Source organism: Oncorhynchus nerka, unplaced genomic scaffold, assembly GCF_034236695.1.
Source record: "Oncorhynchus nerka isolate Pitt River unplaced genomic scaffold, Oner_Uvic_2.0 unplaced_scaffold_408, whole genome shotgun sequence".
Taxonomy (NCBI): domain Eukaryota; kingdom Metazoa; phylum Chordata; class Actinopteri; order Salmoniformes; family Salmonidae; genus Oncorhynchus; species Oncorhynchus nerka.
The window spans coordinates 101,563-121,562 of NW_027040491.1; the positions used below are offsets into that span (position 1 = coordinate 101,563).

General features: G+C 47.0%; 1 protein-coding gene across 1 annotated transcript in view; it reads left to right on the top strand.

The window, feature by feature from the left end:
- Window positions 1-20,000, top strand: part of LOC115115021 (voltage-dependent T-type calcium channel subunit alpha-1H-like) — a 120,479-nt gene that overhangs the window by 69,067 nt on the left and 31,412 nt on the right. The window contains 5 exon segments of the mRNA XM_065017058.1: window positions 1,916-2,016; window positions 2,664-2,787; window positions 8,846-8,914; window positions 10,014-10,198; window positions 12,275-12,401. Of these exon segments, the coding sequence (XP_064873130.1) occupies window positions 1,916-2,016; window positions 2,664-2,787; window positions 8,846-8,914; window positions 10,014-10,198; window positions 12,275-12,401 (606 nt within the window).

Consider the following 20,000-nt stretch of genomic DNA (forward strand, 5'->3'; position numbering starts at 1 on the left):
CCTCCCTCTCTCTCTCTCCTTCTGTTCTCCCTCTCTCTCTCCTTCTGTTCTCCCTCCCTCTCTCTCTCCTTCTGTTCTCTCTCTCTCTCCTTCTGTTCTCCCTCTCTCTCTCTCCTTCTGTTCTCCCTCTCTCTCTCTCCTTCTATTCTCCCTCTCTCTCTCCTTTTCTTCTTGTTGTGTTTGTTTATAGAGTCCTGCAGGGAGGCTAATTGTTCCCCTGTAATTGATTGGCCACGGCATAAATTGTTTTCTCAGTGGGTAGAGCAAGACCCCTGTGTGTGTGTGTAGTGTGTGTAGTGTGTGTTAGAGGTATGATGTCCCCTCTGCAGTAACAGGGTGATTCTATCAGTGTAGTCTCCTCTATCAGGGAGAGAGAGAGCAGCCTCTCTGTATCTCTCCTCTATTAGGGAGAGAGAGAGCAGCCTCTCTGTGTCTCTCCTCTATCAGGGAGAGAGAGAGCAGCCTCTCTGTACCTCTCCTCTATCAGGGAGAGACAGAGCAGCCTCTCTGTACCTCTCCTCTATCAGGGAGAGAGAGCAGCCTCTCTGTATCTCTCCTCTATCAGGGGGTTACACCAGTCCAACTCTCTCCTCGACCCCCACCAGTCCAACTCTCTCACCAACCCCCACCAGTCCAACTCTCTCCCCGACTCCCACCAGTCCAACTCTCACCTCGACCCCCACCAGTCCAACTCTCTCACCAACCCCCACCAGTCCAACTCTCTCCCCGACCCCACCAGTCCAACTCTCTCCTCGACCCCCACCAGTCCAACTCTCTCCCGACCCCCACCAGTCCAACTCTCTCCTCCACCCCCACCAGTCCAACCCTCTCCTCCACCCCCACCAGTCCAACTCTCTCCTCGACCCCCACCAGTCCAACTCTCTACTCAACCCCCACCAGTCCAACTCTCTCCTCGAACCCCACCAGTACAACTCTCTCCTCGACCCCCACCAGTCCAGTCAAAACACAAGAGTTTAGTTTAGTTTTCTATTAAGATAAACAGCAGATACCTTCCCAGCTACTTCAGCAGGGTAGCCTAGTGGTTAGAGCGTTGCACTAGTAACCGGAAGGTTGGACTAGTAACCGGAAGGTTGCAGGTTCAAACCCCCGAGCTGACAAGGTACAAATCTGTCGTTCTGCCCCTGAACAGGCAGTTAACCCACTGTTCCTAGGCCGTCATTGAAAATAAGAATTTGTTCTTAACTGACTTGCCTGGTTAAATAAAGGTAAAATTAAATAAAAAAATTAAGTGAGGAGTAGCCAGTTTCTGTTCTGCTTGCTTGCTTTTTTACAACTCGGTTGGAAAGAGTTCAACACGCTGACAGCAGCTGCCTCTGTTCAACTCTCCCGTGTTGATCCAGCCAGCCTTTTCAGAAGCTTTGCCTTCACACAGTCTGTCCACCCGCTCTGTGGTGTCGAGCGCGGTCCTAAATTCAGCCGGCTGAAAACCTCCAAACAGCCTACCCAGACTGCTCTAGGGCGTCCGCATGGTCCTAAGGCACACCGACGCCGTTTTTGGTGTCACGGTGCAATGATAAAACTGTGTGGGGGGGTGTGGGACAACAATCCCCCCCCCCATCATCCCCAGTGAAAGTTGTGCCCCTGGGGAGCAGTTTGGGTTGACGTAACAGTGGCGAGTTGGTTGTTAGCAGTTTGTACTGACTTCGTTGCTGACTGTGTTTTTCCCCCTGTCCCGTTCTCCAACCCTGCTCACCGAGAACTGAGCACTTTGTTGATGGCGTGTTTCCCAGAATGCATTAGTCTTCCAGTCTGACAGGACAAGCGAGAGTTGTTGTTCCCTGCTGCTAGAGAATGTTCTGCACCGTCATGGAAACACACATCCTAACTTAGAGACCGACGATGTAGAGGAAGGAGTGTGTGTGTAATGCTGACCTCTGACCTCTGTCCTCTGTAGAACCTGTGGTTCCGGGTCAGGAGAACGCTGCAGAGCCACAAGCCACGCTGGTGTAGAGAACATGAAGACTGGAACCTCTACCTGTTCTCCCCTCAGAACTCGTGAGTTCACAAACACACACACATACACACACACACACATGCATACATACATGCACACGCACACGCACACACACACACACACACACACACATTCTTGTTGTCTCACCTTCTCATAAATACTGTATCTTCCTCCTCTGTGCTGATTTCTCCCTCCCTCCCTCCCTCCCTCCCTCCCTCCCTCCCTCCCTCACCCCATCCCCTCCCACCTCTCCCCTCCCCCCTCCCTCCCCCTCTTCCCCCTCCCTCACCCCCCCTCTTCCCCCCTCCCTCACCCCATCCCTTCCCACCTCTCTCCCCCTCCCCTCCTCCCCCTCCCCCCTCACCCAATCCCCTCTCTCCCCCTCCCTCACCCCTCCCCCTCCTCCCCCCTTCCCCCCTCCCTCCCCCCCTCTCCCCTCCCCCTCACCCCCCCTCTTCCTCCTCTCACCCCTCCCCCTCTTTCCCTCCCTCACCCCATCCCCTTCCCCTCTCCTCTCCTCCCTCCCCCCCCACTCCCTCATCCCATCCACCCCCCCTTTCTCCCTCCCTCACCTCACCCCACCATCCCCTCCCTCCCTCCCTCACCTCACCCCCCCTCCCCTCCCTCCCCTCCCCCCACCCCCTCATCTCTCCCCTCCCTCCCTCCCCCCATCCCCTCCCTCCTCTAGGTTCCGTGTGTGGGCTAAGGGGATGATCTCTCATAAGATGTTTGATCACGTGGTCCTCCTCTTCATCTTCCTCAACTGCATCACCATCGCTCTGGAGAGACCCGGCATTCTGCCTCACAGCACCGTAAGACACTAGGGCTGGTGTTATACCCTATGTTACTATATACCAGTATTGATGCATCACCATCGCTCTGGAGAGACCCGGCATTCTGCCTCACAGCACCGTAAGACACTAGGGCTGGTGTTATACCCTATGTTACTATATACCAGTATTGATGCATCACCATCGCTCTGGAGAGACCCGGCATTCTGCCTCACAGCACCGTAAGACACTAGGGCTGGTACCTTAGAACCCTATTTTTACTATATACCAGTATTGATGCATCACCATCGCTCTGGAGAGACCCGGCATTCTGCCTCACAGCACCGTAAGACACTAGGGCTGGTGTTATACCCTATTTACTATATACCAGTATTGATGCATTTTACTTTACCTTCTAGAACCCTATTTATACTTTACCTTCTAGAACCCTATTTATACTTTACCTTCTAGAACCCTATTTATACTTTACCTTTTAGAACACTATTTTTACTTTACCTTCTAGAACCCCCATTTCTGGAGAGAACTATTTCAATGTGGTTTTAGGCTTCATTAATGCCATTCAGACTTGAAGTTGATACAACAACTATGATAGGTTCTGGTATGAATATTAGTTCAGAACCTAACGTTTTAGGGTCCATACACAGATTGGCTACATACTGTAGCTAGCATCACCATCGCTACATCTAGCACACCCATTTAGGCATTCTGCCTGTAGCTAGCTACACAGCACCGCTAGCTACACATCCAGACACTAGGGCTGTGGTGCTTATAGAACCCTAGCTACATACTGTAGCTATTTACACATACACATACCAGTTACATACTGTAACTAGCTACACATCCATAGATGCTACATATCACACATCCTAGGAGAGACCCGCATCCTAGGCACAGACCCTACATACAGCCCGTAAGACATCCTAGGGCAATGGTGTTGGTTAGCTACACATTACTGCACACATCGGCCAGTATTGATGCATACACACATGCTAGCTGGAGAGACATCCATAGGCATGACATCTGCCTACACATCCAGCACCGTAAGACATCCATAGGCACAGGGCATGGTGTTAGCTACACATCCATAGGCACACAGATCGGCTACATACTGATGCATCACATCCTCTGGCACACAGATCGGCATACATACTGTAGCAGCACACATCCAAGACACAGGGCGTGGTGTTATACACATCCATGTTACTACATACTGTAGCAGCTGCACATCCACCATCGCTACATACTGTAGCTAGCTACACATCCCGGCATTGTGCCTCCAGCACACAGACACTATACTGTAGCTGCTACACATCCATAGGCACACAGATACCTACATACTGATGCATCACACATCCATAGGCACACAGATCGGCTACATACTCAGCAGCTACACATCCATAGGACACAGGGCGTGCTAGCTATACCCTATGTTACTATACTGGCTACACATCCATCGGCATCACCATCGCTCTAGCTAGACACATCCGGCATTCTGCTAGCACACATCCAGCACACGTAAGCTATACTGCAGCTAGCTACACATCCAGGGCACACGTGGTACATACTACCCTAGCTACTACATCCATAGGTGTTATACTACATACTGTAGCTAGCTACACATCCATAGGCACCTATGTTACTACATACCAGTACACATCCATAGGCACACAGATCGGCTCTACTGAGCTAGCTACACATCCATAGGCTCACAGCATCGTAAGACATAGGGCTGTAGCTAGCTACACATCCATAGGCACACAGATATATACCATACTGTAGCTAGCTGCACATCCATGGGCACACAGATCGGCTACATACTGTAGAGCTACACATCCATAGGCACACAGATTCATACTCACAGCTACACATCCATAGGACAGATAGGCTACATACTGTAGCAAGCTACACATCCATATACCCTATGTTACTACATACTGTAGCTAGCTACACATCCATAGGCACACCATCGCTACATACTGTAGAGAGACATCCATAGGCATTCTGCCTCACAGCAGTAGCTACACATCCATAGGGCACAGATGGTGTTATACCCTATGTTACTATCCATAGGCACCAGTGCTACATACTTAGCTAGCTACACATCCCTATGTTAGGGCGTGGCTAGCTACACATCCATAGGCACCTATGTTACATATATAGCCACATCCATAGGCACACCATCGGGCATACTGAGACACATCCATAGGCACAGATCTGCCTGTAGCTAGCTCACAGCACCGTAAGACACTAGCTACACATCCATGTTATACAGATCATAGGCTACATACTGTTACTACACATCCATAGGTATTGATGCATCACACATCCATAGGAGAGACCATACTGTGGCATTACACATCCACGGCACATACGTAAGACACTAGGGCTACATACTTATAGCTACACATCCATATATACCAGCTACATACTGTGCTAGCTGCATCACCATCGGCTACTGGAGCTACACATCCCGGCATTCTGCCTAGCTACAGCACCGTAAGACACTAGGGCTGGTGTTATCGGCCCTATTTTACTATAGCTAGCTATCCATAGGCATCACCATGAGCTATGTTCTGGAGAGACCCTGTACATTCTGCCTCACAGCACCGTAAGACACGTCCTAGGGCTGGTGTTAGCTAGCCACATCCATTCTACTATATAGCAGTATTGATGCATCACCAGCAGATGCTGGGCTAACTCCCCCTTGAGGTGGCTAGCTATGCATTCTAGCCTCACAGCACCGTACACACTCCCCTGGTCCATAGGTCTAACTCCCCCTGAGTGGTGGTCACTGACACTAGGGCTGGTGTTGGGTACCTAGCCACTCCATTTTACTATATACCAGCTATTGATGCATCACCATGGCTCTGGAGAGACCCATCCATGGGCTGCCTCACAGCACCGTAAGACACATCCTGGTGTTATACCCTATTTTACTATATACCAGTATTGATGCATTTTATGCTTTACCTTCTAGAACCCTATTTATACTTTACCTTCTAGAACCATGGGCTACATTTAGCTACTTTACCTCCTAGAACCCTATCTAACTCCCCTTATACTTTCTAACTTTTAGGAACACTATTTTTACTTTACCTTCTAGAACCCTATTTATACTTTACCTTCTAGAACCCTATTTATACTTTACCTTCTAGAACCCTATTTATACTTTACCTTCTAGAACCCTATTTATACTTTAAGGTTAGGCTTCATTAATGCCATTCAGACTTGAAGTTGATACAACAACTATGATAGGTTCATAGATTTATTATTAGTTCAGAACCTAACGTTTTAGGGTCCATACACAGATCGGCTACATACTGTAGCTAGCTACACATCCATAGGCACACAGATCGGCTACATACTGTAGCTAGCTACACATCCATAGGCACTATGATCTATTGATCTAACTCCCCCTGGGGGTGGTCTGGAGCCGTGATGCTGGGTATCTTGAACTCCCCCTTGTGGTGGTCTGGAGTAATGAAGCTGTGACACTGGGTACCTCTAACTCCCCCTGGTGGTGGTCTGGAGAAATGAAGCCGTGATGCTGGGTACCTCTAACTCCCCCTTGTGGTGTTCTGGAGCCGTGACACTGGGTACCTCTAACTCCCCCTGGTGGTGGTCTGGAGCCGTGACACTGGGTACCTCTAACTCCCCCTGGTGGTGGTCTGGAGCCGTGACCTCGGGTACCTCTAACTCCCCCTGGTGGTGGTCTGGAGCCGTGATGCTGGGTACCTCTAACTCCCCCTGATGGTGGTCTGGAGTAATGAAGCCGTGATGCTGGGTACCTCTAACTCCCCCTGGTGGTGGTCTGGAGCCGTGATGCTGGGTACCTCTAACTCCCCCTGGTGGTGGTCTGGAGCCGTGATGCCGGGTTCCTCTAACTCCCCCTGGTGGTGGTCTGGAGCCGTGATGCTGGGTGCCTTTAACTCCCCCTTGTGGTGGTCTGGGGCCTTGATGCTGGGTACCTCTAACTCCCCCTGGTGGTGGTCTGGAGCCGTGATGCTGGGTACCTCTAAGTCCCTCGGTGTAAACTCGCAAACTTTTAAAGGAGGAACCACTGTAGCTAAGCACATTGTTTATGCCACAGTATCATAAATCAGAGCGAAATAGGTGACACAATGAATATGTTAGCTAGCTGGCTAGTTACATGAGGTAAGAAAACATGGAATGTTTACATCTAATTAGTGTCCCCTTGGAAACATTGACCACCACTTTCGTTCCTACCCTGTCAATAATTCCTCCCTTGGCTTAGTCATTCGTTGTCATGTGCAAGCAATAATGTGTTGAAGGTGCCGCCCACTATATTATAATTTGAATAATCATTCTATTTTCATAATTCCAACAATTCACCAATTAATTTAGGGCTCTCTCTGCCTTGACATCTTTTTCATACTGGATGACAACAAGGCAAGTCTGTTGGGTTGTCAGTGTTTGACATGAAGGAAACAATATCACAGGTCCCCTTTTTTTTACAGATGGCCAGAAACTTGTTCCCCCTCCCCGATCACACTTGTAGACGATGTCGTCGTGGCGACGTCAGCTAGCTAAGCTCGTATGTAGAAATGCATCATCTGGTCTAACGGTCGTCGGAACATCTAAGCTCGTACGTAGAAACGCATCGTCTGGTCTAACGGTCATCGGAACATCTAAGCTCGTTCGTAGAAACGCATCGTCTGGTCTAACGGTTGTCGGAACATCTAAGCTCGTATGTAGAAATGCATCGTCTGGTCTTAGGGCTCTCTCTGGAACATCTAAGCTCATACGTAGAAACGCATCGTCTGGTCTAACGGTCGCCGGAACATCTAAGCTCGTACGTAGAAACGCATCGTCTGGTCTAACGGTCGTCGGAACATCTAAGCTCGCATGGCCCAGAAACGTTCCCAGAAACGCATCGTCTGGTCTAACGGTCGTCGGAACATCTAAGCTCGTACGTAGAAACGCATCGTCTGGTCTAACGGTCGTCTGAACATCTAAGCTCGTACGTAGAAATGCATCGTCTGGTCTAACGGTCGTCGGAACATCTAAGCTCGTACGTAGAAACGCATCGTCTGGTCTAACGGTCGTCGGAACATCTAAGCTCGTACGTAGAAACGCATCGTCTGGTCTAACGGTCGTTGGAACATCTAAGCTCGTACGTAGAAACGCATCGTCTGGTCTAACGGTCGTCGGAACATCTAAGCTGGTACGTAGAAACGCATCGTCTGGTCTAACGGTCGTTGGAACATCTAAGCTCGTACGTAGAAACGCATCGTCTGGTCTAACGGTTATCTGCCGTTGGAACATCTAAGCTCGTACGTAGAAACGCATCGTCTGGTCTAACGGTCGTCGGAACATCTAAGCTCGTACGTAGAAACGCATCGTCTGGTCGAACGGTTATCTGCCGTTGGAACATCTAAGCTCGTACGTAGAAACGCATCGTCTGGTCTAACGGTCGTCTGAACATCTAAGCTCGTACGTAGAAATGCATCATCTGGTCTAACGGTCGTTTGCCGTCAGAAATACGTGTGTGTAGGCCGTCAAATCAAAACCGCTACTTTGATATAAAGTCGGTTTTTTTGTGTTTTTTTACGAAATGAAAACATGTCACCTTCAAGAGGTTGGAGAAATAACATGTTCAACTATTTAAGATATTTAGCTCCAATCCAAGGTTGTTCCTTTTAGATTAGGAGAAAATTAACAACTAATGAAAGATTTTTTTTCACTTCTCTCGTTGACTTCTCAAACCCCGAACCCTGTTGACTTCTCAAACCCCGAACCCCGGCCTTGGCTGTTTCGCTAAGCTTCTCAAACCCCGAACCCCGTCTAATCGTTCCCAGATGTCTTGCGATGTCTCTCCTACTCTCCCTCCCTCCAGGAGAGAGTGTTTCTGAGTGTCTCCAACTAGATACTCTCTGCTGTAATATACTGTCTCACCTACTCTCCCTCCAGGAGAGAGTGTTTCTGAGTGTCTCCAACTAGATACTCTCTGCTGTAATATACTGTCTCTCCTACTCTCCCTCCAGGAGAGAGTGTTTCTGAGTGTCTCCAACTAGATACTCTCTGCTGTAATATACTGTCTCTCCTACTCTCCCTCCAGGAGAGAGTGTTTCTGAGTGTCTCCAACTACGTGTTCACTGTCATCTTCCTGGCTGAGATGACTGTCAAGGTAATACTCTGTTTCATTCTGTTGTCTGTTTCTGTCTGATCTCTGTTTCAGTCTGTTGTCTGTTTCAGTCTGTTGTCCTTCTCAGTCTGTTGCCTGTTTCAGTCTGCTCTCTGTTTCACTCTGTTGTCTGTTTCAGTCTGATCTCTGTCTGTCTGTTGTCTGTTTCAGTCTGTTGCCTGTTTCAGTCTGCTCTCTGTTTCACTCTGTTGTCTGTTTCAGTCTGATCTCTGTTTCTGTCTGCTGTCTGTTTCAGTCTGCTGTCTGTTTCTGTCTGATCTCTGTTTCAGTCTGTTGTCTGTTTCAGTCTGATCTCTGTTTCTGTCTGATCTCCGTTTCAGAGTGCTGTCTGTTTCAGTCTGCTGTCTGTTTCTGTCTGATCTCCGTTTCAGTCTGATCTCTGTTTCTGTCTGCTGTCTGTTTCTGTCTGATCTCCGTTTCAGTCTGATCTCTGTTTCAGTCTGATCTCCGTTTCAGTCTGATCTCTGTTTCTGTCTGCTGTCTGTTTCAGTCTGATCTCCGTTTCAGAGTGCTGTCTGTTTCTGTCTGATCTCCGTTTCAGAGTGCTGTCTGTTTCAGTCTGATCTCCGTTTCAGTCTGATCTCTGTTTCTGTCTGTTGTCTGTTTCAGTCTGATCTGTTTCAGTCTGATCTCTGTTTCAGTCTGTTGTCTGTTTCAGTCTGATCTCTGTTTCAGTCTGTTGTCTGTTTCAGTCTGATCTCTGTTTCAGTCTGTTGTCTGTTTCTGTCTGTTGTCTGTTTCAGTCTGATCTCTGTTTCAGTCTGTTGTCTGTTTCAGTCTGATCTCTGTTTCAGTCTGATCTCTGTTTCAGTCTGATCTCTGTTTCAGTCTGATCTCTGTTTCAGTCTGATCTCTGTTTCAGTCTGTTGTCTGTTTCAGTCTGTTGTCTGTTTCTGTCTGATCTCTGTTTCAGTCTGTTGTCTGTTTCAGTCTGTTGTCTGTTTCAGTCTGTTGTCTGTTTCAGTCTGATGTCTGTTTCAGTCTGTTGTCTGTTTCTGTCTGTTGTCTGTTTCAGTCTGATCTCTGTTTCAGTCTGTTGTCAGTCCTTGGAGTTATTGTCTTCTTAATGTTGTGTCTATAGATTGTAGCGTTGGGGTTCTGCTGGGGTAAACAGAGCTACCTGAAGAGCAGCTGGAATGTTCTGGATGGGATCCTGGTGTTTGTCTCTCTGGTGGACATCCTGGTTTCTCTGGCCTTGACTGGAGGGAACCGCATCCTGGGAATCCTCAGAGTACTACGACTGCTACGCACACTACGACCTCTCAGGTAGGACCCGACTACGACCTCTCAGGTAGGACCACACTATGACCACACTATGACCACACTACGACCTCTCAGGTAGGACCACACTATGACCACACTTACGACCACACTACGACCACACTATGACCACACTACGACCACACTACGACCACACTACGACCACACTACGACCACACTACGACCTCTCAGGTAGGACCACACTACGACCACACTACGACCACACTACGACCACACTACGACCTCTCAGGTAGGACCACACTACAACCACACTACGACCACACTACGACCTCTCAGGTAGGACCACACTACAGGCACACTACAACCACACTACAACCTCTCAGGTAGGACCACACTATGACCACACTACAACCACACTACAACCACACTACAACCTCTCAGGTAGGACCACACTACAGGCACACTACAACCACACTACAACCAAATTACAACCACACTACAACCACAATACAACCACACTACAGCCACACTATGAGCTCTCAGGTAGGACCACACTACAATCACACTACGACCACACTACAACCACACTACAACCACACTACGAGCTCTCAGGTAGGACCACACTACAACCACACTACAACCACACTACGACCACACTACAACCACACTACAACCACACTATGAGCTCTCAGGTAGGACCACACTACAATCACACTACGACCACACTACAACCACACTACAACCACACTACGAGCTCTCAGGTAGGACCACACTACAACCACACTACAACCACACTACGACCACACTACAACCACACTACAACCACACTACAACCACACTACAATCACACTACGACCACACTACAACCACACTACAACCACACTACGAGCTCTCAGGTAGGACCACAGTACAACCACACTACGACCACACTACAACCACACTACAACCACAATACAACCACACTACAACCACACTACAACCACACTACGACCTCTCAGGTAGGACCACACTACGACCACACTACAACCACACTACAACCAAACTACAACCACACCTCAACCACAATACAACCACACTACAGCCACACTATGAGCTCTCAGGTAGGACCACACTATGACCACACTACAACCACACTACAACCAAACTACAACCACACTACAACCACAATACAACCACACTACAGCCACACTATGAGCTCTCAGGTAGGACCACACTACAATCACACTATGACCACACTACAACCACACTACAACCACACTACGAGCTCTCAGGTAGGACCACACTACAACCACACTACAACCACACTACGACCACACTACAACCACACTACAACCACAATACAACCACACTACAACCACACTACAACCACACTACGACCTCTCAGGTAGGACCACACTACGACCACACTACAACCACACTACAACCAAACTACAACCACACCTCAACCACAATACAACCACACTACAGCCACACTATGAGCTCTCAGGTAGGACCACACTATGACCACACTACAACCACACTACAACCAAACTACAACCACACTACAACCACAATACAACCACACTACAGCCACACTATGAGCTCTCAGGTAGGACCACACTACAACCACACTATGACCACACTATGACCACACTATGAGCTCTCAGGTAGGACCACACTACGACCACACTATGACCACAATACGACCTCTCAGGTAGGACCACACTACGACCACACTACAACCACACTACGACCACACTACAACCACACTATGACCACACTATGACCACACTACGACCTCTCAGGTAGGACCACACTACAACCACACTACGACCTCTCAGGTAGGACCACACTACAACCACACTACGACCTCTCAGGTAGGACCACACTACAACCACACTACAACCACACTACGACCTCTCAGGTAGGACCACACTACAACCACACTACGACCTCTCAGGTAGGACCACACTACAACCACACTATGACCACAATACGACCTCTCAGGTAGGGGTGTGTGTATAATGTGTAAGGTGTGTGTTACAGGGTGATCAGTCGAGCCCCAGGGCTGAAGCTGGTAGTGGAGACTCTGATCACCTCTCTGAGTCTGTGTGTGTATAATGTGTAAGGTGTGTGTGGCAGGGTGATCAGTCGAGCCCCAGGGCTGAAGCTGGTAGTGGAGACTCTGATCACCTCTCTGAGACCCATCGGGAACATCGTCCTCATCTGCTGCGCTTTCTTCACTGTGTTTGGAATACTGGGAGTACAGGTAACACACACACACACACATACTAACACACACACACACACTAACGCACACACACACACGCACGCACACACTAACACACACACACTAACACACACACGCTAACACACACACGCACGCGCACACGCTCACACACGCACACGCTCACACGCACTCAAACGCACTCACACACGCACTCACACACGCACTCACACACACACACACACACACACACACACACACACGCAGACACCTCGACGGCCCCTGAAAGATCTTCATTGGACTCTATGTAAACTGGAAGCCACATATCCTGAGGCTGCATTTATTGTAGCTGGGGATTTTAACAAGGCTAATCTGATAACAAGGCTCCCTAAATTTTATCAGCATATCGAAAATGCGTGACCCGGGCATGGCAGAATTCAGGATCATTGCTACTCTAACTACCGCGACGCATACAAAGCCCTCCCTCCTTTCGGCAAATCTGACCATGACTCCATTTTGTTGCTCCCAGCCTATAGACAGACACTAAAACAGGAAATGCCCGTGCTCGGGTCTGTTCAACGCTGGTCCGACCAATCGGATTCCACGCTTCAAGATTGTTTCGATCACGTGGACTGGGATATCTTCCCGGGTAGCCTCAGACAACAACATTGATGAATACGCTGTGAGCTTTTAAAGGCAACCGGAAACATGACCGAATATAAACAGTGTTGCTATTCCCTCCGTAAGGCAATCAAGCAAGCTAAGCGTAATTATAGAGACAAAGTAGAGTCGCAATTCAACGGCTCCGACACATGGTCTACAGTCAATCAGCCCCGTCGTGGACCAGGATGTCTTTGCTCCCAGACAAACTAAACAACTTCTTTGCTTGCTTTGAGGACAATACACTGACACGGCCCGCTACCAAAACCTGCGGGCTCTCCTTCACCGCAGCCGACGTGAGTAAAACATTTAAACGTGTTAACCCTCGCAAGGCTGCCGGCCCAGACGGCATCCCCAGCCGTGTCCTCAGAGCATGCGCAGACCAGCTGACTGGTGTGTTTACAATCATCCATATCCCAGTTTGCTGTTCCCACATGCTTCAAGAGGGCTACCATTGTCCCTGTTCCCAGGAAAGCTAAGGTAACTGAGCTAAACGACTATCGCCCCGTCCTGGTCCTGGACTTCCTGACGGGCCGCCCCCGGGTGGTGAAGGTAGGAAACAACATCTCCACCCCGCTGATCCTCAACACTTGTGGGGCCCCACAAGGGTGCGTTCTGAGCCCTCTCCTGTACTCCCTGTTCACCCATGGCTGCGAGGCCATGCACGCCTCCAACTCAATCATCAAGTTGGCGGACGACACAACAGTGGTAGGCTTGATTACCAACAACGACAAGATGGCCTACAGGGAGGAGGTGAGGGCCCTCGGAGTGTGGTGTCAGGAAAACAACCTCACACTCAAAGTCAACAAAACTAAGGAGATGATTGTGGACTTCAGGAAACAGCAGAGGGAACACCCCCCTATCCACATCGATGGAACAGTAGTGGAGAAGGTGGAACGTTTTAAGTTCCTCTGCGTATACATCACCAGGCCTCCAGTGCGCCTCCCCAGTCCGGTACGTCCTGTGCCGGCTCCCCGCACTCGCCCTGAAGAGCGTGTCATCAGTCCGGTGAAACTTGTGCCGGCTCCACACCCCACCCTAACCCTCCCCATCTAGGTTCAGGTTTTGCGGTCGGAGTCCGCACCTTTGGGGGTACTGTCACGCCCTGACCATAGAGAGCCCTCTGGGTTCTCTATGGTGTAAAAGGTCAGAGCGTGACTAGGGTGGTTTTCTAGTTATTATAGTTCTATGTTGGTGTGTGAGTATGGTTCCCGATTGGAGGCAGCTGAATATCGTTGCCTGCCTCTAATTGGGGATCATACTTAGTGTGGTCCTTTTCCCACCTGTGTCAGTGGGATATTGATCGCTGCATCTAATTGGGGATCATACTTAGTGTGGTCCTTTTCCTACCTGTGTTTGTGGGATATTGATCGCTGTGGGATATTGATCGCTGCATCTAATTGGGGATGATACTAGTGTGGTCCTTTTCCCACCTGTCTCAGTGGGATATTGATCGCTGCCTCTAATTGGGGATGATACTAGTGTGGTCCTTTTCCCACCTGCGTCAGTGGGATATTGATCGCTGTGGGATATTGATCGTTGCCTCTAATTGGGGATCATACTTAGTGTGTCCCTTTTCCCACCTGCGTCAGTGGGATATTGATCGCTGCCTCTAATTGGGGATCATACTTAGGGTGTCCCTTTTCCCAGCTGCATTGTGGGATATTGTTTTGTTTAGTGCCCTACGTGCGCTACGTATTGCACGTTCCTTAATTCTTTGTTGTTTTGAAGTTTCACTGTAATAAATATGTGGAACTCGACTCACGCTGCGCTTTGGTCATTTCTTTCTTCTTTCTTACATTTCTTTCCCTCTTTCTTACGACGAACGTGACAATACCCCACATTACTCATCTCATATGTATATACTGTACTCTATACCATCTACTGCATTACTCATCTCATATGTATATACTGTACTCTATACCATCTACTGCATTTACTCATCTCATATGTATATACTGTACTCTATACCATCTACTGCATTACTCATCTCATATGTACATACTGTACTCTATACCATCTACTGCATTACTCATCTCATATGTATATACTGTACTCTATACCATCTACTGCATTACTCATCTCATATGTACATACTGTACTCTATACCATCTACTGCATTACTCATCTCATATGTATATACTGTACTCTATACCATCTACTGCATTACTCATCTCATATGTATATACTGTACTCTATACCATCTACTGCATTACTCATCTCATATGTACATACTGTACTCTATACCATCTACTGCATTACTCATCTCATATGTATATACTGTACTCTATACCATCTACTGCATTACTCATCTCATATGTACATACTGTACTCTATACCATCTACTGCATTACTCATCTCATATGTACATACTGTACTCTATACCATCTACTGCATTACTCATCTCATATGTACATACTGTACTCTATACCATCTACTGCATTACTCATCTCATATGTATATACTGTACTCTATACCATCTACTGCATTACTCATCTCATATGTACATACTGTACTCTATACCATCTACTGCATTACTCATCTCATATGTACATACTGTACTCTATACCATCTACTGCATTACTCATCTCATATGTACATACTGTACTCTATACCATCTACTGCATTACTCATCTCATATGTACATACTGTACTCTATACCATCTACTGCATCTTGCCTATGCCGCACGGCCATCGCTCATTCATATATCTTTATGTACATATTCTTTATCCCTTTACACTTGTGTGTATAAGGTAGTAGTTGTGGAATTGTTAGATTACTCGTTGGATATTACTGCACGGTCGGAAACAAGAAGCATTTCGCTACACTCGCATTAACATGTGTATGTGACCAATAATATCTTTATTTTATTTTATTTGACACAAACACACACACACATACAGTACCATTCAAAAGGTTGGACACACATACTCATTCAAGGGTTTTTCTTTATTTTTACGCTTTGCTATATTGTAGAATAGTAGTGAAGACATCAAAACTGTGAAATAACACATTATGGAATCATGTAGAAACCCCCCCCCAAAAAAAGTGTTAAACAAATCTAAATATTTTTCACATTTGAGATTCCTCAGAGTAGCCCTTTACTTTGATGACAGCTTTGCAGACTTTTGGCATTCTCTCAACCAGCTTCAACTGGAAAGCTTTTCCAACAGACCCCACATCCACCAGCATTACCAGTGACCCCCCATCCACCAGCATTACCAGTGACCCCCCATCCACCAGCATTACCAGTGACCCCACTATCATTACCAGTGACCCCCATCCACTATCATTACCAGTGACCCCACTATCATTACCAGTGACCCCCATCCACTATCATTACCAGTGACCCCCATCCACTATCATTACCAGTGACCCCCCATCCACCAGCATTACCAGTGACCCCACTATCATTACCAGTGACCCCCATCCACTATCATTACCAGTGACCCCCCATCCACCAGCATTACCAGTGACCACCCATCCACTAGCATTACCAGTGACCCAACATCCACTAGCATTACCAGTGACTCCCCATCCACTAGCATTACCAGTGACCCCCATCCCCCCATCCACTAGCATTACCAGTGACCCCCATCCACTAGCATTACCAGTGACCCCCATCCACTATCATTACCAGTGACCCCCATCCACTAGCATTACCAGTGACCCCCATCCACTAGCATTACCATTGACCCCCATCCACTAGCATTACCAGTGACCCCCATCCACTAACATTACCAGTGACCCCACTAGCATTACCAGTGACCCCCATCCACTAGCATTACCAGTGACCCCACTAGCATTACCAGTGACCCCCATCCACTAGCATTACCAGTGACCCCACTAACATTACCAGTGACCCCCTAACATTACCAGTGACCCCACTAGCATTACCAGTGACCCCCATCCACTAGCATTACCAGTGACCCCCATCCACTAACATTACCAGTGACCCCACTAACATTACCAGTGACCCCACTAACATTACCAGTGACCCCCATCCACTAGCATTACCAGTGACCCCCATCCACTAGCATTACCATTGACCCCCATCCACTAGCATTACCAGTGACCCCCCATCCACTAACATTACCAGTGACCCCACTAGCATTACCAGTGACCCCCATCTACTAGCATTACCAGTGACCCCCATCCACTAGCATTACCAGTGACCCCACTAACATTACCAGTGACCCCCATCCACTAGCATTACCAGTGACCCCACTAACATTACCAGTGACCCCCTAACATTACCAGTGACCCCACTAGCATTACCAGTGACCCCCATCCACTAGCATTACCAGTGACCCCCCATCCACTAACATTACCAGTGACCCCACTAACATTACCAGTGACCCCACTAACATTACCAGTGACCCCCATCCACTAACATTACCAGTGACCCCCATCCACTAGCATTACCAGTGACCCCCATCCACTAACATTACCAGTGACCCCACTAACATTACCAGTGACCCCCCATCCACTAGCTTTACCAGTGACCCCACTAACATTACCAGTGACCCCACTAACATTACCAGTGACCCCACATCCACTAGCATTACCAGTGACCCCACTAACATTACCAGTGACCCCCATCCACTAGCTTTACCAGTGACCCCACTAACATTACCAGTGACCCCACTAACATTACCAGTGACCCCCATCCACTAGCATTACCAGTGACCCCACTAACATTACCAGTGACCCCCATCCACTAGCATTACCAGTGACCCCCATCCACTAGCATTACCAGTGACCCCCATCCACTAACATTACCAGTGACCCCACTAACATTACCAGTGACCCCCATCCACTAGCTTTACCAGTGACCCCACTAACATTACCAGTGACCCCACTAACATTACCAGTGACCCCCCATCCACTAACATTACCAGTGACCCCCACTAACATTACCAGTGACCCCCATCCACTAGCTTTACCAGTGACCCCACTAACATTACCAGTGACCCCCTAACATTACCAGTGACCCCCATCCACTAACATTACCAGTGACCCCACTAACATTACCAGTGACCCCCATCCACTAGCATTACCAGTGACCCCACTAACATTACCAGTGACCCCTAACATTACCAGTGACCCCACTAGCATTACCAGTGACCCCCATCCACTAGCATTACCAGTGACCCCCATCCACTAACATTACCAGTGACCCCACTAACATTACCAGTGACCCCACTAACATTACCAGTGACCCCACATCCACTAGCATTACCAGTGACCCCCATCCACTAGCATTACCAGTGACCCCCATCCACTAACATTACCAGTGACCCCACTAACATTACCAGTGACCCCCCATCCACTAGCATTACCAGTGACCCCACTAACATTACCAGTGACCCCACTAGCATTACCAGTGACCCCACTAACATTACCAGTGACCCCCATCCACTAGCATTACCAGTGACCCCACTAACATTACCAGTGACCCCACTAACATTACCAGTGACCCCCCATCCACTAGCTTTACCAGTGACCCCACTAACATTACCAGTGACCCCACTAACATTACCAGTGACCCCCCATCCACTAGCATTACCAGTGACCCCACTAACATTATACAATGAATGGTATTAATGACATAGCCTTATTAATGACATAGCCTTATTAATGACATAGCCTTATTAATGACATAGCCTTATTAATGACATAGCCTTATTTATGACATAGCCTTATTAATGACATAGCCTTATTCATGTTAATAATGACATAGCCTTATTAATGACATAGCCTTATTAATGACATAGCCTTATTAATGACATAGCCTTATTCATGACATAGCCTTATTAATGACATAGCCTTATTCATGACATAGCCTTATTAATGACATAGCCTTATTCATGTTAATAATGACATAGCCTTATTAATGACATAGCCTTATTAATGACATAGCCTTATTCATGTTAATAATGACATAGCCTTATTAATGACATAGCCTTATTAATGACATAGCCTTATTAATGACATAGCCTTATTAATGACATAGCCGTATTAATGACATAGCCTTATTCATGTTAATAATGACATAGCCTTATTCATGTTATTCATGACATAGCCTTATTCATGTTAATAATGACATAGCCTTATTCATGTTAATAATGACATAGCCTTATTAATGACATAGCCTTATTAATGACATAGCCTTATTAATGACATAGCCTTATTCATGACATAGCCTTATTAATGACATAGCCTTATTAATGACATAGCCTTATTAATGACATAGCCTTATTTATGACATAGCCTTATTAATGACATAGCCTTATTCATGTTAATAATGACATAGCCTTATTCATGTTAATAATGACATAGCCTTATTTATGACATAGCCTTATTAATGACATAGCCTTATTTATGACATAGCCTTATTAATGACATAGCCTTATTTATGACATAGCCTTATTAATGACATAGCCTTATTTATGACATAGCCTTATTAATGACATAGCCTTATTCATGTTAATAATGACATAGCCTTATTAATGACATAGCCTTATTAATGACATAGCCTTATTAATGACATAGCCTTATTCATGTTAATAATGACATAGCCTTATTCATGTTAGTAATGACATAGCCTTATTAATGACATAGCCTTATTCATGTTAATAATGACATAGCCTTATTCATGTTATTAATGACACAGCCTTATTCATGTTATTAATGACATAGCCTTATTCATGTTAATAATGACATAGCCTTATTAATGACATAGCCTTATTCATGTTATTAATGACATAGCCTTATTCATGTTAGTAATGACATAGCCTTATTCATGTTAATAATGACATAGCCTTATTAATGACATAGCCTTATTCATGTTATTAATGACATAGCCTTATTAATGACATAGCCTTATTCATGTTATTAATGACATAGCCTTATTAATGACATAGCCTTATTCATGTTATTAATGACATAGCCTTATTCATGTTAGTAATGACATGGTC